General features: G+C 31.0%; 1 protein-coding gene across 1 annotated transcript in view; it reads right to left on the bottom strand.

Moving 5' to 3' along the window:
- Positions 1 to 241: 241 nt before the first annotated feature.
- Positions 242 to 24,716, bottom strand: part of LOC113392970 (chaoptin) — a 55,334-nt gene continuing 30,859 nt past the window's right edge. Inside the window, exons 2-7 of the mRNA XM_026629621.2 lie at positions 8,697 to 8,954; positions 5,221 to 5,484; positions 4,829 to 4,928; positions 4,194 to 4,483; positions 3,743 to 3,889; positions 242 to 3,567 (exon numbers count right to left, since the gene is read on the bottom strand). Coding sequence (XP_026485406.2) covers positions 652 to 3,567; positions 3,743 to 3,889; positions 4,194 to 4,483; positions 4,829 to 4,928; positions 5,221 to 5,484; positions 8,697 to 8,954 — 3,975 coding nt within the window. The 3' untranslated portion in view covers positions 242 to 651. The remainder of the gene's footprint in view (positions 3,568 to 3,742; positions 3,890 to 4,193; positions 4,484 to 4,828; positions 4,929 to 5,220; positions 5,485 to 8,696; positions 8,955 to 24,716) is intronic.

The following is a 24,716-nucleotide window of genomic DNA, read 5'->3' as shown; positions in this document are numbered from 1 at the left end:
TATGCTACGATTGCACTTACTCTGAGTGACCCATATAACCCAATTTCATATTACTAGTTGCCACGTGTGGCTTCACACGAGTTTCATTATTTAGTTTCAACGCACATCGTACCTCAATTTTGTTAAATCTATATAAATATATACATACCTAAATGAAACATATTTGCAGTCAAAGTAGAAACCAAAAATATTCAGTATTAAAACATGCGGCTAAAGCTACGTCATAAATGAAACACAAAAACTAATTATTATAGTTTATTTTGTAATTATATTTATTAATCGTAAACTACGCTATCTCTATTTTACCAACTTAAAATTCATAACAATTTAGAAGTTTTATGCTTAATAAATTATATTATACAAAATTCGTGCTGTATTTTAATCTGTTCAAGCAACCTCGTGGACCCGACCTGTAACTTGTGACTAGATAATTCAAACCTAGCCTGAGCTCAACTATTTTTAATTACCAATTATTTCACAATATAATATAATAATAAACAAACAGTAAGCACAACACTTGACACTGTTATTAAAATAAAACACAAATTACAAGCGTCATTTTCGAAAGGACCACATCCAATAATTTATTAGTATTCTATTTACAGGGTATATTTTATTACAATACTTGAAAACACAATTAGAATGGTGATATTACCGATAAATTTTATCATCATGCGGTGGCAAGCTTATGAAATAAGGTGCTGGCGGCGGTGGAGCTAAGTACCGAACTGATCCCGGACCACCTTGAACTTTGTGGGGCAATGTAGCGGTAGATAACGATGGTGGAGGCAACGTAGCTGCATAGCCTGGCCAAGCTGCACCCCACATTTGAGCCGCACCTGCCCCTGGACTATTAGCTAATGGACCACCTCTGTACGAAGTCGTCGTCATCCGCAAACGAACGATACATATGGCAACAATTAGTATAGCTATAAATGCGACCACTCCACCGACTATTCCGATTATTAAGTTATCATCATTTGTTGAAGTGGCTACACCAATAACAGGTGCTCCTTTTGGTTCACCCGCGACTTTTGGACGTTCGTGCGATGGAGCGACTGACCAGATAATATCAGGTTCGGCAGACGTGCGATGTACAAGTCGTGGTGGTAAAGTCGTTGAAGCACTAGAAGAGGTAGCTGTGGTTCTTCTTTTACTGTCGCAAGATAACTCATCATCCCCTATCTCAACGAGTAAAAATCCAGATAAATGATCTGGAGAATTACATCGGACTTCTTCAATGCCTACAGTTGGAATCCAGCGTCTCAAAGCTCGTGAGTTGCAATCACAGCGGATAGGATTTGTGTCCAAGCCAAACATTGACAAATCTGCTCGACGATCGTCTAGTGCAACCAATAATTGTGGTTGCAAAGTAGATAGTTGACTTCCACCTACGTCAATCGTTATACGCGATGAACGTGGCAAAGGAAATAATAATGCTGGTGGAAGATTTGAAACAGAAGTATTCCGAAAACGGACTATAATAGCGGGTGCCTTAAGACCCGCCAGTACGCCAGATGATACTGTCTTTAACCGGTTGCCTCTTAATCCTAATTCTTCCAGGCGTGGATGTAATGTTGAATGTAATTGATCAGCACCAATGTTAGTATCTTTTACTTCAACGTCTAATTTTTCAAGAGCTAATACATATTGTAAAGCACCCTGAACATCAAAGTAGCCCAATCTTGGATATCCATAAGCACGAAGTTCCACTAAATTAGCCAATGTTCTAAAGGCATTCTTTTCAATTTTTGTACATTTCTCTAAGTTCCTCAAATCCAGTATTCGAAGTGACGAAAGACCTTCAAAATTGCCTTCTAAGACCATTATAACAGGATTATCAGAAACATTTAGTCTTTGAAGATTTTTTAGTTTTGGCCAAGAAATCGCTAATGAATTAGATATATCTCCAATCTGGTTGTGCGAGAGATCTAATGATTCCAATAAAGTAGTTCTGGTAAATGTTTTCTCAGATAATTTAGTAATATTGTTATATGATAAGTTCAACTTATATAAAAATGGTGTTTCTAGCTGGCCGACCGATTTCATGCCAGTTCCCGCTAAGTTTAAATCTCTAACAGTTTTTGGTTCGGTCAAAACATTGTTAATCGTTTTTTCAGACAAAGGATTAAATGAGAGATCCAATTTTTTTATATTTACCATCACGCTATCCTCCGCTGGTATATCAGTAATATCATTATGTGACAGATCAACCGATGAGACAAAGAAGTATTGTTTTTGCAAGGCCTTAAGGGGAGCTTGTTCAAATAAATTATGACTGAGTGTGATTGATTCGAGCATATGAAGTCTGGACCTATCAAAAACGTTATCTGGTAGCTCAGTTAATAGATTTCCAGCCAAATTTAAATGTTCTAGTCTTATGAGACCTTCAAATAGCCTGTCTCCAATACGATCAATTTTGTTGTATGATAGGTCCAAATGTTGAATTTGACTGGAATTATGGAAGGCCATTTCACTGACAGATTCGAGTTCATTTCTAGCCAGCAAAATTGATTTTAACTTTGGAAGACGGGCAAAATCAAGTTCGTCAACGTTTTTCAAAGCGTTTCCAGATAAATCTACTAGTTCTAAATACTGTAAAGTGCTTATTAACTCAGAAGGGAAAAAGTTAAACTTATTGTTCGTCAGTATAATTTCTCTAAGTCGAGGATGAATTTTAAATGAAGAAGGAAATAGGTAGCTTAACTGATTATCCGAAACGTCAATAACTTCTAAGCTTGTTCCCGTGTTGAAAAATTCTCCTTTAAAAGCGTTTAATTGGTTGCCTTTTAACGATAAATATTGAATGGACATCACATTGACAAATGCTGGAGTTCTTATCGTCACGATATAATTATACGAAAGATCAAGATGCGTTAGATTTTTGAGGTTCTTAAAAGAATTCTCTGATATTTCTTGTAAATTATTATGAGATAGGTAAATCTGTTCCAAGTTGTGATTTTTTGAAAATAAATTAACTGGAAGTGCTTTTAATCCAACGTGGCTAATGTCAACTGAAATCAAAGCATCATTTTGGTTGAATACACTTTGTGGCAAAACATTGATATGTAAATTGTGACTCATGTTGAGATGCGTTAAACTCGGGATGGACTGAAAAGCATCAATAGGAATTTCCGACATTTGGTTTCCAGAAATATCTAAAAACCAAAGATTAACAAACTTGAGCTGCTGCCCAGTGAAACCCAGTATTCTGTTTTGATTTAACGATAAAAATTCTAAAGTAGTCTCCAATCCACTAAAAACTTCCGCTGATATAGTGTTTAAGAGATTTCCTGATAGATCCAAATGTCTTAAATTTTTAAAATGCTCAAATGCACCTTGTGGTAGCTCTCTGATAACGTTTCTTGATAATACTAACGAATTAATTCTATCTGAGACTGCTCGCAGTATATCGCTTGAAAGAGCTGTTACTCTATTAAAGCCCAAATGTATTGATGTAAGGCTTGGTAGTCGAGATAATGCAGTTGTAGGAATAAGAAGAATATTATTATCCCTCAGCAAAAGTGTTTGAAGACTTGTCAAACCGTCAAATGCGTCATCTTCCACCTGCAAACAATTTGTCATAATTAAAACTTCTACCAAAATATTTGAAAATGTTTCACAATTACATTAGTAATTAAAATTAGTATTTGCAAATGAAATCTTAACATTTCATACAAAAATACATCAATGAGTTGTTCACAAATTAATTATTATTTAGTTTCATCTAAAATATACTTACGGTTCGCAGTGAATTGACTCCAACATCTAAATAACGTAAATCGGTGAGACCCACAAAAGTTCCAGGAGACAGCTTCACCAGGTTGTTCCTGCTTAAGTCCAATACTTGCAATGAGGTCAAGGAGTTAAGATGACTTGGATCCATATTCTGAAACATTTTAGTAACAGTTTATTGTTTCAGTTTATTTCATATTTCACGAAATAATTGGTCGTATTTTTGTTAAATATTCTCAATTTCAAAAATGTTTTCAACAAATCGTTCAAATTACAAATATTATCTAAAAATTGGAAATTTATTTAAAGGATTTATATGAATAAATTGCACATTCGACATTTAAAACAAGAACCAGTTCTCGTTTCAATCATGTATAAATTAAATTAATTATTTAATGATGCAAAATGCTGGAATATTTTATCACATTTAATTTCGTCCGATTACAAGATTTAATTACCGATATCATGTTGCTGGATAGATTTAAATTTTTGAGGCTCGCGAATGACTTAAGGGCAACGGTCGGGAAATCTGCTATGAAATTCTCAGAGAGATCCAATTTTTCCAAGTTCTCAATTCCTTGAAATACATCACTGTTGAACTTTGAAAGCCTGTTACGGCCGAGATCGAGGCTTTGTAGTTCGCTCAGGCTAATAAACGCACCACCCTCAATCGTCGAAACCATATTACTATGCAAATCAACTTCCTCAAGTGTCTTCTGTGAAACGAATGTCGCTTGCCTTATTGTACCTGAAATAATGCAAAAATGAAGATAGATATATATTAAATTATCTCGACATGATTTTAAATTTAATTTAATAAAATAAAAGTTAAGAACATAACATAGAATCCTAAAATAGAGGGTCAGTCTAAGAACTGTTTTGTTTGTGACAGGCTTCATAGTATTGACTATGATTTAAAGTTTTGAGCTAGTTAATACCATTCTAGAACATGTAATCCTTAAATAAGTTCAACTAAAAACTTAATGATATATCAATTTTTAAATATAGAGCTAAATTACAGTCAAACTTGGGAAAGTTTGTAACTTGTCAAAAGAGTTACGGCTGTAATAGAACTGGAAAAAAACCAACTTACCTATTCTGTTTTCCCTGAGCGAGAGAACTTTTAATGACTGTGGGCCGTTGAGTGAGGAAGATGGAACGAAATTCATATTGTTACGGTCCAGGCGTAATACCTGAAAGAATTTTTTACTTCAAGCGTTGGCTGAAAATATTTTAAGTTGGAATGTTCGTCGTAAAAAGGTTTTATATTTAGTGGTGAATTTCATTGAAGAGAGAATTTCCGGTTTTGTGCCTTTGCACGTGATATTATAATTTTTTTATTATCACATATAAAAATTGAATAGATGGAATTGCATTTCTGAGATAATTAAAATTATTGGTGTATACAAATTATTATTCATTACAAATGCATTTATTATTAGGTATATTAAATAATCTGATTGTTAAAATGTTACCAATACTTACTTTTAAAACATCACACCCTATCAAGAGACCCTCTTCCAGACCTCTTATACTATTTCCACTTAAGTCTAGCTCCTCCAGGGCTGGTAAGTTATGAAACTCTGCGGTAGAAAATATTGGGTTCAGATTATCACCAAGCAAGTTGTCTGCTAGAACTACTTTGGTTATGTTGCCACGAATTCCTGATAGAAGACGATCGGGTAGACGCCGAAGACTATTATGAGAGAAGTCCAATTCTTTAAGTGGTAGGCCGTAAGATGAAAATATCTAAAAAATACATAAAAATAAAATTACATAAAATTATGAAATTATTGGAGAAATAAAAGTTAAAAGGCAACCATTTATGTGATGAAAGAAAAATAAAGTATATAAAAATGTGACAATTTCTTTTAATATCTTAGATGATCAAAAATTACAATTTAAATCAGTACAATAGGAATTCGACAAACCAAACCCAGACAAATTTGTATGACTAATCATTAGAAATTCTACAATAGAACAAGGCATTTCAATACAATATACAAAAGTAGGTTGCTACGAGAACACATCACGTGATAGCAATAGTATTTTCTGTTGCGATTACAAGAACTTTAATAATTATATTAATAATATATATATATTATTTCATATAGCAAAGAAGTTATTGGTTATAAAGTATATATATATCTATATACATATTATTGGTAATGCGACGTATTCCCGTGAGGAAGTAATAATGGTGACTATTTGGCATAATTTTAGCCCACATATACATAATGCAAAATTGAACCATTTTTGAGTAATCAGGTTTTTTAGCTTTTTTCAAAATAAGTCAAAAATGCAACTATAAAATTTATTTAAAAAAAAAGTATTATTAAAAAGAGTATATAAGTATTAATTTAAATCTCATTTTTTCTTCTGATTTATAAAAACGATTAAACACTAGTTATTTATCAATATTAAAAAAAATAATTATAGGTCCAAATTTAAAAATGCGAGACGGACAACGATATTATTTTAATATTTGCTTAGCTCTCCAACAATGTATAACAACTAGGAACTTATTACAAAGCATCTGCAAAAAAATTACCACAAAGGACGCTGGTGGAAATTCGTATGCGAACATGAACGAATTCGGACTAAAGTTCGCTCTTTAAAATTCCCACAAAATTAATTAAAAACAATACCCAATGTAAATAAAACTAAAATACAAATTTAAAATAAAATTTATATTTAATATTTGTGGTCTGCATATGTGCTTATTGTTGTGTCAACCATATATTCTCTGGTCAACGGAGAGTTAGATGGATGAGAATATCTTTTGGGAATAATGTCTACCTTTTAAATCATTTAAAAACTAAGCCTATAATTTCCGTCCAGCCCATCAATGTCTATGGCTAGTGGTGACCACCTACAGGTGGCCTACGTGCCAGTCCAACTATTTTTAATAAAAACAAAATGCTATCCAACAGGAAAACCAACGGATAACGTAAGATATGAGCTTATAAATATGCCCCTCGTATAATACCTGAGCTTTTCTCGCTCGCCATATCGCCCTTCGTAATTCTTTCCCAAAAATAACTTATTCCACGCTCTTTGAACTAAAATCCAATATACGGTATCGATACACAATCTCATAAACTTGATGGAATCACATGTTACTTTAGAAGTTTTCACAACAAGCTAAATTTTATTACAAGATAGCTACCCGACTTAGCACCAGCATTGAATTTTATTCTAAGATATAAATTTGATCTTATTTAACTTCATGAGATAACAAACATTAGATACTACGTAATTCCGTTCTACCAGTGTTGTTAAACGTAATAATGTCACACGGATTTTGTTACTAGGTAATAAAATCTATCACATAATAATTTATGAAACGAAATACTCTCATTACATTATTGTAATTATATAAAGCAGCGTTATCGTAACAGATAAATGAACCGATGAAAATTTGCGTTAAATCGCGAACATGCCTGCGAGCTGCGGAATTAATTGATTAACGTGATTAACAAGAATCGGTTTTTGGATGGAATTAATAACCATTTATAAAAAAAAAAACGCCTCAAATTATATTATAAAAAAAAATCCTATTTTTTTAAATAAAAAATATATATAAAACGATATTTTGTTCCAATTGCGATTTAGTAAAACTGCAACTAACATTGCTGTCTTTATATATTTACTAACGACTTTATTGCAAAACACAAAACGTAATAATATATTGTACACAAGGCGGGCTTAATGCTGAAAGCATTTTTACTAGCCAACCTTAAGAAGTGTAGAAAATAATGTTGTTGAACATTTGTAGATGTGTAGAAGAAAATTAAATTAATTTAGAGAAAAACAATTTAGTTATGTAATGTATGATATACTTAAAATCGTCTTTACACTATAATGGGCATATTTTCATTTGAATTATTTCACTTAAAGTTGTTAATATCTATGTCTAGTCTATTCATATAGACGTGTTAGAGCAGGGTCAAAGACATAATTACAATATGAATTCGAATTTTTCGAATTATTTCTGCTCTTAATTCCAAAATTGGCTTAATAATACCAAAACTCGTCAAATAAAATCAAACAAATAAGAAACAGAGGAGAAAAAGACGCGAAACTATTTTGTCTTTGCCTAATAATATATATACATATGTAGATACTATAAATAGGGGTTTATATAAAAAATAGTATGTGAAAGTGCGAGTCGTTAATGCTATTTTCATAAAAATATCTGGTATATTTGTTCTACATTCTTGTGATCCCACCGAGATGTATCGAGAGCGTTGCCGGCTACGGTTATCAGATCATGAATGATCGCGTGACAACAGATAGAAATCAGATCAGTGTTTCAATGGATAATTTTCAATTTCCGGCAACATTCTTGGACATTTTTCGTGATTTCTACCTTTAGGGATACAATTTTACGCTTCCATAAATTATTTATCATTTTTATTAATTACTTCTATTTCATTTATTTATCGAGATAATCTCGACATGTTTCGAAGATTATTATTCTTAGAGAAGTAGTAGTCGAGATTAGTAGACCATTTAGTAGTAAGATAACTTCTATTTCGTAATAAGCTTCTAATAACTTTCTCTCATTCACGTTACATAAATTAAATTTTATTTCAATATTCATCATATTTTGATAATCTGAATTTTACAATCTGATGCGTAACGCTTGTGCAAGAAATTACATTAATAAAAACGATATTAACATTGTGCTAGAATTTTATGCTAAGTGTGTCTGGGTACCAGTCACTTATTAAATATTCTACAACCAATCAGCAATGCTTAATATTGTTATGTACTGGTTTGAAGGCAGTTGAACTACGGGCACGATAGACATAGAGAGTCGCAGGGTACATGTACCAAGAATGGTTAATATTTCCTACGCCTATGCTTATTGGAGATAATTAGCACTTCAATCCAATGGTCCATTTGCCAGTCTGCTTAACGAATACCATAAAAAAAGAAAAGAAAAATATACTAACTTGTGTTGGCAAAGATTGCTGACCAGCCCATTTCTGACTGAACGAGACAATTGGTGCCCCATATGGTAACGGTGGAAAATCTCCAGCAAAAACGACCCTGTCACAATTCATCAAGATACGCAGCTGTAGGGCTCTGTCCACTTGTACTCGACACCGGCAAGGGTAGCGAAGGTCGTCGTTCAGTTCCGAACACGGCACCCATGGCTGCTGGCCGACCACAAACGGTGTGAAGAGTAAAAGAAGTATCCACATTGTCATCTGAAAGTAAAAAAATATCTTGTTAGTTTTACATATATAAAACAACATATGTATCTACGTAGTTGTAAAGTAAATGTACCACCGCTGGGCTTAAACCTGTCCTTTTAGGAGAAGGTTTGGCGCTTATTCCACCGATCTGCTCCAATGTTAATTAGTGAATTATACATTCAAATTATATAACCTAATTTAACATAAAGATAAAAGTTGAAAAATTATTATCAGTATATATTAGATATTACAACTATGTACATAATCGTATACCTATGTACATATATTGTATACGTTTAGGTATAATTTAAATATAGAACATTGGTTTATTTAAAGTTGGGCTCACGTAAGTGTGATTTCAATAAATAATATTCTCGTGGCTTAGTTTCGGCTGTGCTAGTCACTCTTTAGGACTAGACGATTTCAGAGAAGATATTATTCAACACAAGCGTCTGTCAAACCTAACAGTCGGATAGCAAGGCGGTGGCTACAGAACGGTAACGCAATACGACCGAAAAGAAGCTATTAACAACATAATTTATTATTTACATATACTTCCTGAGATTCCTGATGTCATTGCCAACTTTATAATAAATGATTATTTTAACAAAAATACTCAATAACTTTTATAAGATCGTACCGTAAACTTTATTTTGGGTCTCCAGATTTGCATTGTAAGCTAGCCACATAACCATGGATTGTTGATTACGTATACCTAAGTACCGTTTTTACTTAAAAAATTGAAGCCAAAACTGCAATAACAATATAAAATTATGGATACGATAGGTACATCGCTTATTATTATGCGAGAAAATTTTCTTTTCCAGCCCGCATACGCCTTTGATATCCTATCAAAGCAATTTGGTGAATATTAAAAGACACGCGCTTCACACAGTTCACACGTTCACCCAAAAGATAACATATTTGAAATCATGAATATTTAATCACGCCATCAAAATTTAAATATATATCTATATTTTTTTTTATGATTCGATGTTATTACGCTTTGACATTTATAATATTGTAGACGAAATGAAAATATTAAAGATTTACATTAATATAAATATAACAGGTATATTTTATGTTTGATATTAAATTAAGCTTTTTCCAATCATTGAACTCATGTAAGACCTTAGGTTCGTATTGGAGAATTACAGTACTATCTTGATGTTAAATTTTGATCGAATCAGTTCTTATCGCAACAACACAATAAATAAAAAGTTGTGAATTAGTTTAGTTTTTATGCATTTATGTGCAATGGTGATCACTTAACACAAGGTGACCTGTTTGGCATCTGATTAGCATTAATATAGTTTTTTTAATAAGTTATAATATTCAACTTCAAAATTATTATTCTTCTTAAAGACTTTAGTAGTGTCACTACTTAAAGATGGATGCGATCTTAAGTTAACACAGGTCAGTGTCTCAGTTGAAAATTAATTATAATCTGTTACAGAGGACTTATTTGTTATTCATTTAAAACTTTCGTCGACAACGTTACCTACTATTATTATTTTTAAAACCATTTATTTAGAGTCAGATCTTTAATATTCAGTGATATCAACTATATCTTAGTAAATATTTATAAATAAATATTTTAATTTTACGGAAATTTGCACTCAAATATTATAATTACACATGAATTATTCCATTAAAATTAGTCCAGCAACATTCCAAATTAAATTTGTATTAAACAAGTTGCTAGTAGCTACAAGTACTCGTGATATAATTATTACGTCAAATATTTAAATATCAACTTAATCCGTCAACGAACTCTCTTTTATCGAATGATTTATTGCTTTTTTTATTTATTATAAGGACTCATAAATGGATAACAAGTTGTCACCTCCACCCGTAGTTTTAGATTGTAATATTTACCATTCCTTACATCGCTAATACATAAAAAATCAACCTTAGGAACTAAATACATACACAAGAGACAAACTCCCTTGTGTATGTAAACGGGCTCAATCAAGCTTCAAACTAAACACAATCAACAAACTAAGTAGTTCTGTTTAACGGTAAAATAAATGGGTGGGAGTTACCCAGGTGGGCTTGCACAAAGCCCTCATCATTCGTATCAATATAATTAAAATAATATTCGAATACATAATAAATCCTTAATGCATATAAAATATTACAAATTCTTAATTTGAATCATCATAATTATTTTTAATGAATACAAAACAGTTTTACTTAAAGCGGTTTAAAAACCCAATGTTACATTAAATTAATTGAAGTAACGGAAACTATCACTATTAAAATTCGAACGTGTATTAAGCGACAGGGGCGTGAGGCGGATAGATATTGTGGGTTATCTCTAACAGATAGACATATACCATTGCGGACTTTTTTGAAGGCCTTTTTAAGGTTTACAATACTACAGTACAATATTTTGATCTATCTCGTAGAGTTGAGCCAGCATTTGCAATGTAAGCGCAAAAAAATGTGTTTAAACCTCTAAAATTTATCAGTCTTCTACTTTATTGTGCATGTATTATACATATAAACCTTCGTCTTGAATCAAACTATCTATTAAAAAAAAACACATAAAAATCCGTTGTGTAATTTTAAAGATCTAAACATACGCAGGGACAGACAGACAGCGATAAGTGACTTTGTTTTATACTATGTAATGATGAGCATTCGCACGCGTACGCTTGACAAGCGTCTAATCTCTTTATCTAGTTTCCATTTACTTACCTGTTTACCGATCAATATTGTGTTTTAAGTTCCTACCCATTATTAAAGATCAAATTTCTGACGTGTTGTATTTACCCCCTGAGATATAAATATATATAGAATTAATATAAGTAGCAAGATATATTGAACAATAGTGATATGATATTAACTCATTGGAAACATATTATTATTGTCTACACTTTTACAAATATGTCTTTGCATGTAGATACGAGATGATGCAAGGGCCTGACCGATTCTCAACGGAGAAAACTACGCAAGACATATAACAGTCAAATATGCACAGGGGTACCATTAAAGCACACACATATACCCATGGGACAGCAAATAGATATGATCAGAAAGAGCTTGCCATTCACGACCTACAGTTTTAATTAGTTTTAAAATAATTCACTATATAATCAAAATCGAATTAAATCAAATCAATTTTATTCAAGTAAACTTCATAACGAAGCGTTTTTGAATCAATCAAATAAATAAATCTGTTACTACCTAAGGTTCAAGACTTCCTAAATTTGGTAACTCTTAACCATTGTACTACCGAATATTTGATTATTATTTTTTGACCATTTTGTATTGAATGAATGATTGAATTACATAAATCCCATTAATACTCTTGATTTCCTCGTTTAGCTATTTAATTTGTAATTATTCAAAATGTCATTGAATATATTTGTTTGCATTTAAATGTTATAATGAATTCAATCCTTTCTCATTAGCTGTCGAGCAATGTTAACGACATTCTAATATAACTCGTTTTACCTTCAATTACCTTGCAAATATTTAAATATTTATTGTAATAATATTTGATCGATTTTCACAAATATTAATTTATAATTTGGGCCTTAATTTAAATAATTTGTAATATTAATTTAATTATTTTTTAATACAATATGATAGAATTTCATTCGAAACATGTTTTCATTTTTTATATTCGAAATTCTTTATAACCAACCTTCTTGGTTATAAACAAAATATACTTTTAAATTTTGATTTCCATTTTTGACATATATATCTATAAAATACTTTTTTTTTTCGAGTTTCTTCTAACAGAATATATCGACATGTGTGATAAATTATAATTTATATTAAGTATTGAGTTTGATTGATTTTAAAATGGTTTTTTAGGGTTCCGTAGACAAAAGGCAAAAATAGTAACCCTTATAGATTCGTCATGTGTGTCTGTCTGTTCGTCCGTATGTCACAGCCACTTTTTCTGAAACTATACGAACTATACTGTTGAAACTTGGTAAGTACATGTATTCTGTGAACCGCATTTAGGGGTTCCACATACTTATAACTGAAAATAAAAAAAAAATCGTCAAACCCATACTTGTGGATTAAAATTTGTTTCATTAAAACCATATCTATGGATAGGTCTGCAAAAATGATATTGAGGTTTGTAATAACTTTTTTTTCTAAACTGAATAGTTTGGGCGAGAAACTTCCAAAGTGGGGAAATGTACACATAAATCGTAAACCGTCATTTTCCTTTCATTCAATCTACTCAAATATAAAAATAAAAAAAACATTTAATTTCATTAACATACCTTATGCATAAACCGTGAACCAATATTTTTTAAAAAAATGGTACGGAATGGAACCCTTCGTGCGCGAGTCCTACTCGCACTTGGCCAGTTTATTTCCTTTATAATCTCATCACATATAACAACATATTTATTATTTTTATTTAAACCGTATAGGCAGTCGGTTTTCATATGGTAGATATATAGGCTATTTTTACGGTGTATTTTTTTCTATCATAAAAATATAAAATTTGGTCAGCGATGGTCTGGGGAATGCAATGAAAATAGAATCTATATTCGAATAGATATTAATAGAAACGCGGGAACTTGCGTAATATTACATTTGCAAGAATTTTATGATATCATTAAATACAACTTGATTGATTTTTTTAATAATAATAATTTAATAAAAAATTAACAGCCTTGCTTATATAGTCCAGTCGTAAGTAAAGCTTACTCATGCCAAAAGATGCACTTATAACACATATTTAAAACAATTCGTGTTTTATGCATACCTAATTTATTATTTTCTTTGTGAATAAATTTAATGTTCAAACGACTGTTAATACTTAATACGGCTTAATTATATAATATATTAAGCTCATTTAACGTGACGAGTATTATGCATTTTTAATACGAAATTGTTTATTATTATTTTATTCATTGATTATATTGGTTGTCTTCATAAACCGCTTCAAAATTTCAAAAAAATTATTCTCTCTTGATCATAATCATAATCTCTATTCCAAATTTCATCCAAATCCGTAAAGTAAAGTTGTTTTTACGTGAAAGAGTAACAAAATTCCATTCATCCATCCTCACAAACTTTCGCCTTTGTGATATTAGTAGGAAGAAAAATCTTCTGAGGGTCACAATTTTATACATAATACCCATTTCAATTTGTGCATTTGACATTTACAAATCACACCATAAACCCTGCGTGGATCGACGTAAATAATAACCAAAATAGAATCTGTTGTTGTTTATGAGATACCATCAAATAGACAGTCATATGGGCGGATATGATATGACTATTTCATAATAGTGAATACATACATATGTATGTATAAACTAAAGCCAATGCTTTATTATCGTATATATTGTATGAAACATCCAATACTTTACAGTGGCCCGTTGAATTTTTCGCTCGGCTTATTTATAACTTTTATACAACGTCACGTTACGAAATATTTTCATTTTATCAACAGAAGCAGGCTTTATGGTTACAATAAAAATCGTAATAACAGGAATATTTTTCCGTAACTCCACACTCGTTTGTGCTAATAACATGTGGTCTATAAAATCCGACGGGTTATTGCATTTCATTCGAATCGCGCTTTGCATCGATTAATTGTAAAAAAAAACGTCAGTAAATAAATACTGCTAATGTGAATAATCGTCAGTCTGATTTAGAATAATAAAATGTATTTTTATAAAATCGATTATAAAAAACTCACGAATTATAAAATTATAAATCATTTCGATTTAGATATAATTTATAACCCATTGATGGACTAAGAGTTTCTCTCCGTTTAAGGATAAGTTTAGGATCTTATTCCACCACGCTCTAATGTAACATATTTCCAAGCATGCAGGTTTCCTTATGATGTTTGCTTTTATCAGAGAGCACGAAATCAATAATAAATACAAATTAAGCACATGAAAATTCAGCGATACTTGACCTGGTTTGAATCAACAAACATCGACTAAAATGCAAGTGTTCTAAGCTCACTAAACAATCTCAGCTCTTGAGTTTATTTTTTAACATTTAGTTTATATATATCCTTTTCTATTGATTTTATATTAAATTTTTTGATCAAAAATACTTTTATTCATTAATATTCGATGGAATGGCGTCAATTCTTGTCACGCGATCACTTAAAAACAGGTAGGTTTTTAAGTGATCAGGTTATCGCGACGTCATACTGCTCTGCAAATAAAATCAACTTATTTTTCGTTATTTTATTATTGACTTCCTTTTCCCTTTCCTGGTATGATGCCTCCATATAAAGATTTATTCTACTTTATTCTATTCGTGTAGATTTTACAATTTTATATTAAAATATTTTGATACAAAACGAAGTATTCAGATGACATTTTTTAAATATTCATGTAAAAATGGTTTTGATTGAAAATATAAAAATATATGCATGTATTATTTATTCATCGTATTGATATTAATATTGTATTTCATTCAAATGTTGTGTTTCCTTTCCATTTTTACCCTAACAATAATAGACTGAACATGTCCAGCGATGTGATATCACACAGATGAACTTGTCTTTTTGACTAATTTTGCAAGTAATCTAGCTTATTTTACCAAGGCGCTAATTAACGAACATTAATTCAGTATAACATATAGCTTTTCTCGTGATAGTTTCCTTCATCGCCGAGCACGTAATGTAACAATAAAATTCCACGGAAATAAACACGCGATCTTCGATAAAGATCTATATATTCTAACCACTGAGCTATCTTAATTCGTTGTTATTATATTTAACATAATGCATATAGAAAGTTTCTTCATAAAATAGTTCATAAAATTATTACTTTCAACATTACTTAATTTACAAAATAAAGTGGTCAATTTCATATAACATTCATTTTCTGAGTAACTGTTAGATCGTTACGCTCTATTACAGCAGACCTCTGAGGGCAGTCCAGTTAAAACTTTCACTTTAACACCAATTAAAGAGCCTCCGAGCTAAAGTTTAACTTATTTAACATATACGGACGATTTACCGTTTGATAAACCGACTGCTCATGCACGTATGATGATGGTATATTATCTAAAAGTCTTAACTCAATCTTAACATAAGTAATAGAACTTAATTTAAATAGTATAAAACAAAGATGGATTTATATTTATCATAATGGAGTTAACTTCTTCCAAAAGTATTTAGTATAATATATTTAATTCAATAGGAGGCGGGAAATTTGACGTCTGATAATTACGTCGCTTAAATCTACTTTAAGGATAGCTAGCTGACTAAATCACTAAAATTATTTCATATTAATATATCAATTAATCAAAAGGCAAACCTAATATAAAATTACTACTAACGCCTATGGACATCTGTAATACCGAAAGGCTTGCAGGTGTCACCGGGTTTTAAAAAATAAGCAGGTTCTTTTTTTTAAGTCTTATCGGTTCGGAAAAACCGCCAGCGAAACCGTCGAATGCTGCTGTGCTGGTTCCACAGTGTGAGTGGTTTGTACAAATGCCTTAAAATATCGCTCTGTATTTTTGTTATTGAAGAGGTTTAGTCTGATTTGAATTGTATTCGTATATGATACGCTATGCTGCTTCAGATACGAAGAATGGCTGAAATACTTATATAACTTGAACATAGCTGTGCCAATACGTAATAGGATAAGTTAAGCTCTGTATTCTTCTTTGTAAGTGAATAAACGTTCTATGTGTACATCTACGGCCAACATCTCAGAATATATAGGACTTGATGAAAATGATACGAACTGATATTCACATTGCAACATTTTCAGTAGATATTTTTCTACTAAGTTATTTTTTTGTCTTTTGTAGAAATGTGAACTTAATCAAAAGGTTTGACGTTCAGTTACAAAGGTAAATAAAACTTTAAGTATAATTTAGGAAAACAAAAATAAAACAACTACTATTTTTTTATTTATCGAGACAAAAACGAAAACTTGTCTAATGTTTACTTTGCTTTTCTACTTCGAAGAATTTTCTCAATGTAAGCAAGTGTTTTGCTTCAGAAACAAACGAAAGCAAAATTAAATTTTGCGAACTCATACAAACTTACACCTGAGATAACGTAAACTTTGGTGATGAAAATACAGCAAAAGTAAAAATTTTGCTGTATTTCGATTATAAAAATCGAAAACTATCTAAACTTTAATAAAGAGTTTTTGTGAAAAAAGATTCCAAGTACGGCAACAACAATAAGCACCAACTTATATAAAGATTTTGCTAAAACAAACTTCGGAATAAATAATTCAAAGTAATATACCTGTCTCTAGATGTCTGATTAAGGCGTAATTGGTCTTTATAAAGATTTTAAGTAAGTTTTAAGAAAATAAACATATAAAATAAAAGATATATGAAATCTGCTAAAGCTATTCGTTTTCCATTGCAAATTCAAAAGTCTTATTTAAGCTAAAATCCAGTACAACTTTTCTATCATATCAGCAATACAAGCATGGCTTTGTAAATTGTTAGTACTATGTTTATGAAAACCTTAGCGTTTTCTAAAGATAAGTTAATAAGGACACAACGGTATCCTTTAGCGAAGCGAAAAGCAAATACGAATAAATTCAATTACATTAGAACACATTAGAAGTAAATAAAGTATTAACAAATATTACCGTCACTTTTATTGTCAGAAATAATTTAAACAGCAAAGGAACACCAAACCTGAATTCGGCTGCACCTTTCCATCATTTAATTTTAATCGTAAACAAATACAAATAATTGGCGATTAAATATAATGATTTTTATGGATTCGAACTCGCAAGTGCTGTCAGAACAAGTAACCATTGTTTTAATAAGATATCACGTATTCGTAGTTACTTATTTTATCTATACTCACATATTAAAAATACGTTAAAACATTTGTTTAAAATCTATTATTTTTAAGTAGCTTTAAATAATCAATTAAACCACTTAGGTATCAATACAATTTGATAATAATTAGGTTCAATAATACATAATTAATTATTATAATGAATATCTATCCATACTAGCACATTTAGACGTTTTCTTTGTAATGCCTAACTTACTTCAAAATTACTAAACCAATATACATAAATCTTATAACAGAAGATGCACGGCGTTTCAGAGAAGGTTTAATATGGAATGCTAGTTGTTTGTTCGCGTTTGGGGTTTGGTTCGTTTTAAGGGTTTGGTTGTTAAGTAATAAATATCCTTCCTTGGAGTTCAAGTTTGCTTCATACCATATTTCATGAAATACGAACCGTATTCGTAATGGTGGGGCCGTGAAAGAGCGACAGACAGACAGACAGAGAGACGGACAGTGTTACTTCTAGAGCATTTATAATATTAGTATGGATTAATATAAAGCTTTATGAGTATCATCCGCTTTAAATTCGGACTATCGACATAACAAGCGAGAATTTTATGTTCCTTTTTGATTTATTCAGTGTATTTATTACATAAAATATATTCTAATTTTGATTTTGAAAAGTGGCTACCACCTACCCAACAGAGTTCAGCACAATTGACAGTTAAAAAAATTGTTGTTACATTTATAAAATGAATTTTATGCAACCATCAATGGTAAGAACAATATGTATCGAAATACATATTACAGTGTTCTGCTTCTTAAATTTATAAATTAATTACTAGAATTGAAATCTTCTACGTAAACCCGGGGAGTATTTTGTTTTAAAGTTTTATATAGTCATTTTTATACGTTATAAACCTGATTCGAGCAAGGCTTACATGTTGTGCTCACCCGGGGCAACCTATCAGTACCAAATAAATAAGATAAGTCATATGCATCTGGATTCCAATAATATAGTTGTATTAATGCATGGAGACAGTTTGTCTCTGAACAAAAATAATCTAATTAAGGATATACAATTATTATGTGAAATTCAAAATCAAAAGAAATGCTAATTTATAATTAGTACATTTCCATATTCACATACCTTGACAGATGGACAGAATTTACATATTTATGACTTAAATGTATGTTTATACAATTTGACCCGACATTGTAGCAATGATTTTATGTTATTTGACATTAATAAATTCATATATAGATTTAAGTTCACAGAACTATGTACCTGCCAATAAAATCCAGAAGACAAATTGGTAACCTAATTGCTTACAATATTAATAATTATTTTATGTCTAATGTTACCAAGGATCATATATACATATAATAAAAATAATAATTTAATTTATATTAACACTGATAAAAGTAATTTAAATTGAATTTTAAGACAATAGAGGAAGTCTCTGGCTCAAGTAATATTAATATTAATTTAACTAATAGTAATTTATCCTTGGATAAATTCCTCAATTTTAAAATTAGAAATGCCATCGATATTTTATGTATAACAGAACATTGGCTTGTAAATTATCAGTTTATGTTTAACTTCAGTGGTCACCAGATGGCTAGTATGTTCAGTAGAAAAAAAGCTATACGTGGTGGCTCATTAATACTTATTAACAAAAATCTAAAATTTTAAGAACGTAAGGATGTTGTGAGCCTTTCTATTGAGCAGACTATTGAAATAGCCTGTGCAGAGCTTGAGCATGTCATTGTTGTATGCGTATACAGACCTCCTAGCGGGTTATATGAAGCATTTGAGAAAATATTGGAAAGTGCATTATTGAAATTATCTGGATCAAGTAAATATAGTTTAATTTTGGTGACTTCAACATAAATTTATTAGAAAACTATAGCACAAGTATTAGATTCAGATCATTATTATATTCATATAACCTCATTAACTTATTTTTAGAGCCAACTAGAATCACTGAATCCACTGCAACACGTATTGACAACATATTTACGAACTGTGTACCTAATCATAAATGTATTATAAATATGTTAAAATGGGGCCCCCATATAAATAAATTAGCTAATAGACTCAGCTCTGCAGCCTATGCGGTAAAAAAAAATAGACTTTTGACTAATGTGGATACGGCTCGCCTTGTTTATTTCAGTTATTTCCACAGTATAATGTATCACAGTATAAAAATCATATGGCATCGTACTCTGGGGTAATACAGTTGACATTAATACCATTTTTGTACTGTAGAAGAGGGCTATTCGTGCAATTTATAACCTGGGCCCAAAAGATTCGTTAAGAGGTAAATTTAAATAAATTAAAATAATGACTGTCGCTTCTCAATTTGTTTTTGATAATGTTATGTATGTACGCAAAAACATAAATGATTTTCCCAGAAATTGTGACGTACATTCTATTAACACTAGGAACAAGAATAAACTTGTTACTCCGAGTACCCGATTACACAGGGTTAGTAACTCTTTTTTGGGGCAATGTATACGTTTTTACAACAGTATCCCAGAAAACGTTCAAAATTATTCAATTATAAAATTCAAAAGAATCGTTAAAGAGCGTTTGTGTGCTAAAGGACATTACAACACTAATGACTTTTTAGTTGACTGCACACCTTGGGTATGAAATGATCGCCTCCAGGCTGTTTCAAATAACTAAAATATAATTATTATTGTACATGCAAATGGAAAAAAAAAATATATCCCGCTGAGTTTCTTTCGCCGGTTCTTCTCAGGCCCGAGGTGTTAAATTCCGAACCGGTGGTAGATTTTTGACTATCAATAAGCAAGTTTAAACACTTCTATATTGAATAAAGATTTTTGACTTTGACTTTGACTTTAATGATGAAATTATATTTAGCATTCCAAGAGAAGCAATACAATAATACTTTTTTTAAATAATAATGTCTACTGTCTACTGTTTTCTTAATAAATAGTTTTCTAGCTAAATTTGAATGAAACCGCATTATCTTAATTGGATTGTATATTGTCAGTACATAACCATTTGATTTTATTTAAAAAAATCAGTTCAGCGATATAAATCTCTATTTCAGAACATTTTTAAAACGTATTTTAGTTTGCAGTCAGTGACGTATGCGGCTTAATATCCGGAAGGCGTATGACACTTCCGACGCTTCGATGAAATGGTGCGAGCGACGACGAGATTGCACCGTTTTAAAAAGAAATATACGTTTTATATAACACATTATTGGAATATTCACTTTATAAAACATCATAATACTCGTTGAAGTATAATAATAAAGATTGCGCTTTCTTCGTCATTATTAAAAGTAATTTCCTTTCTTAAAGTACATAATAATAAACTTTGTTGCTAACATCAAGCACCCTTTTTGTTATTGTATGCATGCAGAAGCGTTTTGTGTAAACTTGATGGAAAAACTCCTTTACGCTTTTCCCAAAATGATGCAGGGGGTATGTGGGGCTAGCCGGCGGAGTACCCACTTAAAACCAGCAGTACCCAATCCGTCTTTTGGGGGGAAGTCACGGGATCGCTCGCGCATACTACCGTGGCGTCCCGAAAAGTGTCGGCTCGATATATACTAACCACTGAGTGATCACATATTTTACCGCCACCTTGAGTGGTGACCACACTGACAGACACAGAATATTTCTTACAATGCCAATATAATATAAGTGGTCACCATCAGGTAACCCATTTGCCAGTCTGGCTACCTATTTCCAATCATAAAAAAGGAAACTTAATGATTACGTCACATATTATAAACCAAGATGGTCCGGTTAGATGATTAGAAGATTATCTTGCGACACATAAAATGTCGCAACAAAAGATTGCGAATACCACTATAAAGTACAACTACTGAATTAGCATGAGCCTATTTTGTGCTTTTCATTTAACATTACTGCACGATTAAAAATACAGCGTTGGGAATTCGGATCTTAATACAATTTTTATTATGTACTTTACTTACTTACGGTACTTTGTATCGTTTGCCTTATATTTCACCAACGAAATCACATCATAGACCAATTCAAAATATATAAATAATACTTTTTTAGAACGTAGCCGTCACAGGATTGTTCTTATACAGATGGCGCCAACGTCATCACATTAAATGAAATTTCAATTAATAAATTTTAAATTTAGGCCGATAAATATATCGATTAAACAAATAGACGAATAATAAAAAAGTGAAATTTTCGAACAAAATATTTCACAAGACCATTTGCAAAATTAGTTGAATAATCTGTAAAAACGGCAACGCTGCGCGGCAGCGCGAGCGCAGCACGTACCCTCTCCCGCTCCCCGCACAGTCCCCTTTCACTTCAGTTGGCATTACTTTAAATTAATAATTTTGTGAATGAATAGTTCAGAACGGTAACGTTTTACCTAATTCAGCCATAAGTTATTGGCCCATTAGTATTTATGTAACAATATCTCCGATAATATTATAAGATGTAAATTAATGAAAAAAAATGTCCTGTGGATAATATAATTAATGTATGTGATTGTTTTTTTTTTGCGTTTGGTTTTATAACACCATATATTATTAGGGGTATGGTTTAATGCGTTGACGTCACAGGCACGTCACAGCTACAAACAACAGCCGTTCGACATCACGGCATACGAGTCATTCTTGCCCCAAGGTGCTCTGATAGATTTTGTACATCACTATCAACATCAGAGAAGATACTTTTAGTAGTCAGTGTTGTAATATCATAACCTAAATGGAAAATGCTTGCGTTTAATATGATTTGTGAAATGATGATGTGATTAATACTCCTCGTGTCGTGAAACAAGTGTAGAAATATTTAGTAACGCTTAGAAATGATATTTAACACATCATTATAATTGCAATAAAACCCATAAATCACTACAAAACTAGAATAGAAATGTTAACGCGGACTTTACACGATATATTCAATACGGTTGTTCAACTTTCCGGAAACGAATATAGTATATACAGGCAGAACTATTTTTCGGACAAATTTCATTTTGACTAGAAACACGGGGTTTCTAAAGTAGTTTCGAAAAGCTGACTGATGATAATTATCATCATTATTTAACGTTACTCTGCAGCGCGGGATCCACAGCTGTTATAGCAGACGCAAAATAATTATAAAATAATAATAATGAGTATAAAAGATGTAATTATATATGTAGATGTTGGAGAAAATTAAGCCAAAAAAACGCACAAAATATATATTTCATTTCAAAATGCCACGGACACTAAAGTTTGTGAAGATGCAATTAATAAAAAAATTCAAGTGTCTAGCTATCGCGGTTCTTAAGGTATAGCCTGGTAACAGACAGACCAATGGACAGACGGACGGACAGACACCGAAGTCTTAGTAATAAGGTCCCGTTTTTACCCTTTAGGTATGAAACCCTAAAGAAGTGTTATTCATTAGAGATAAAGGTTTGGTTTGATTCTAGAAGTGAGCGATCTCAAATATACAAGACTATGTGATCCTTATGCTGAGATTTATAATATTTCAAACCTATGTAAAATATATATGATATAATCATAATACATTTTGAACACACATTTTTTTCTTCTTATAATGTTACTACTTACGTACGCAGTGTTTACATTTTGTCTCTTCTCTCTATTTCTATCTTTAGTCAAGATTACATTTGACAGAAAATGATGATAACATTACCAATTGTAACAGTAATATTACCATCAAAGACAAACTGTTGAATACAATCCCCAATGTTTCCACAAGACCTGTCAACGGCGGTCAGCTTAATTATCTCTATTGAAGTGCAGCGACCTAATCTTAATCCATGTTTGTATTAAGATACGTCTTAATAGCAGAAATAGCGTTTTAAGAAAAGTCAACAATACATACTTTGTTTCCATTATAAATGTATTTTTTTTATATTTTTTCTCTGTTAATACTACTTATCTCAGAATTCAATTAATTGTTAGTTTCTTATCAGAAATAATGGTCTATAACCAATAATACATTTTGATTTCTAAATATGAGGTCTTTATAAAAAACGTATCATTTGAAATCATACTATATATATCTAGGGACGTACCTGTGCAATCTACAATTTAATTCAAAGAAAAACCTTGATATAAATTGATTAACTCTCCAAATTCATACAAATAATCCCACCCCTTTAAAAATCCAAAAAGCGTTTCTAGTAGATGCTTGCAGCATGGAATAAATCTATATATATTTTTTACTTTTATCTGTGCCGATACGGTGTATATTATTTCGCCAATGTAACGTGCAAAAACAAACTTTTGTTCCAAATTTCATCTTTCTGACAGTTGTTGTGACAGTTCGTTGATAGACATACAGGACGATTTTATAAGTATAGATTACCCGCTCTTATGCATAATGTAACCGCAATTTAAGGGATAACCTTATTGTAAAGCCATAACAGTGTCAAACCATTACCAAATATTAATTAACAAACACGAATCTATTTGAATCGAAGCATCTACGTCCGACTCGTACTAACTTTGCTTAGTGTATCAATAATGTTTACTTATATGTATATTTTATTAAAATATTCACTTCATAACTAATAGTCATGAATTAAAATATATTACAGATAATATCAAAAACATATTTGTGTCAATATTTTAAAGTAATTTGTTACTTACCTTACAAAAATATTAATAATTCAAATACAAATACTTATTACGAAATATTTGAAGATGATTTCAAAAATGAAAATTGAGACAAAATATTTATTAATATATAAAAAGTTGCGTGTACTTATGTACGCGCACGGTGTAAGTACATCAGTTATAATTGTTCGGCAAAACTAAAAATAGTTAATTGCATGCAACTTTAAATTTATTAATAACAATATAATGATTATTATTATTATGATAAATAACACTCAACTGAAACGCAAACCCAATAGGTTGCTTAGCGATCAGCGGTTAAGTTTTCATGTCACCCATCGCATCATAAAAATATGCTCATATTTTTTCATAACGCTCGAAAACAAAATTATTTTCAAAAATAAAGTCCGATGATTATGATAAACTACATATAACAATGCA

The sequence above is a fragment of the Vanessa tameamea genome, chromosome 12 (assembly GCF_037043105.1).
Source record: "Vanessa tameamea isolate UH-Manoa-2023 chromosome 12, ilVanTame1 primary haplotype, whole genome shotgun sequence".
NCBI lineage: Eukaryota > Metazoa > Arthropoda > Insecta > Lepidoptera > Nymphalidae > Vanessa > Vanessa tameamea.
The sequence above is the reverse complement of the archived record's forward strand: the minus strand, read 5'-3'. Positions and strand labels throughout refer to the sequence as shown.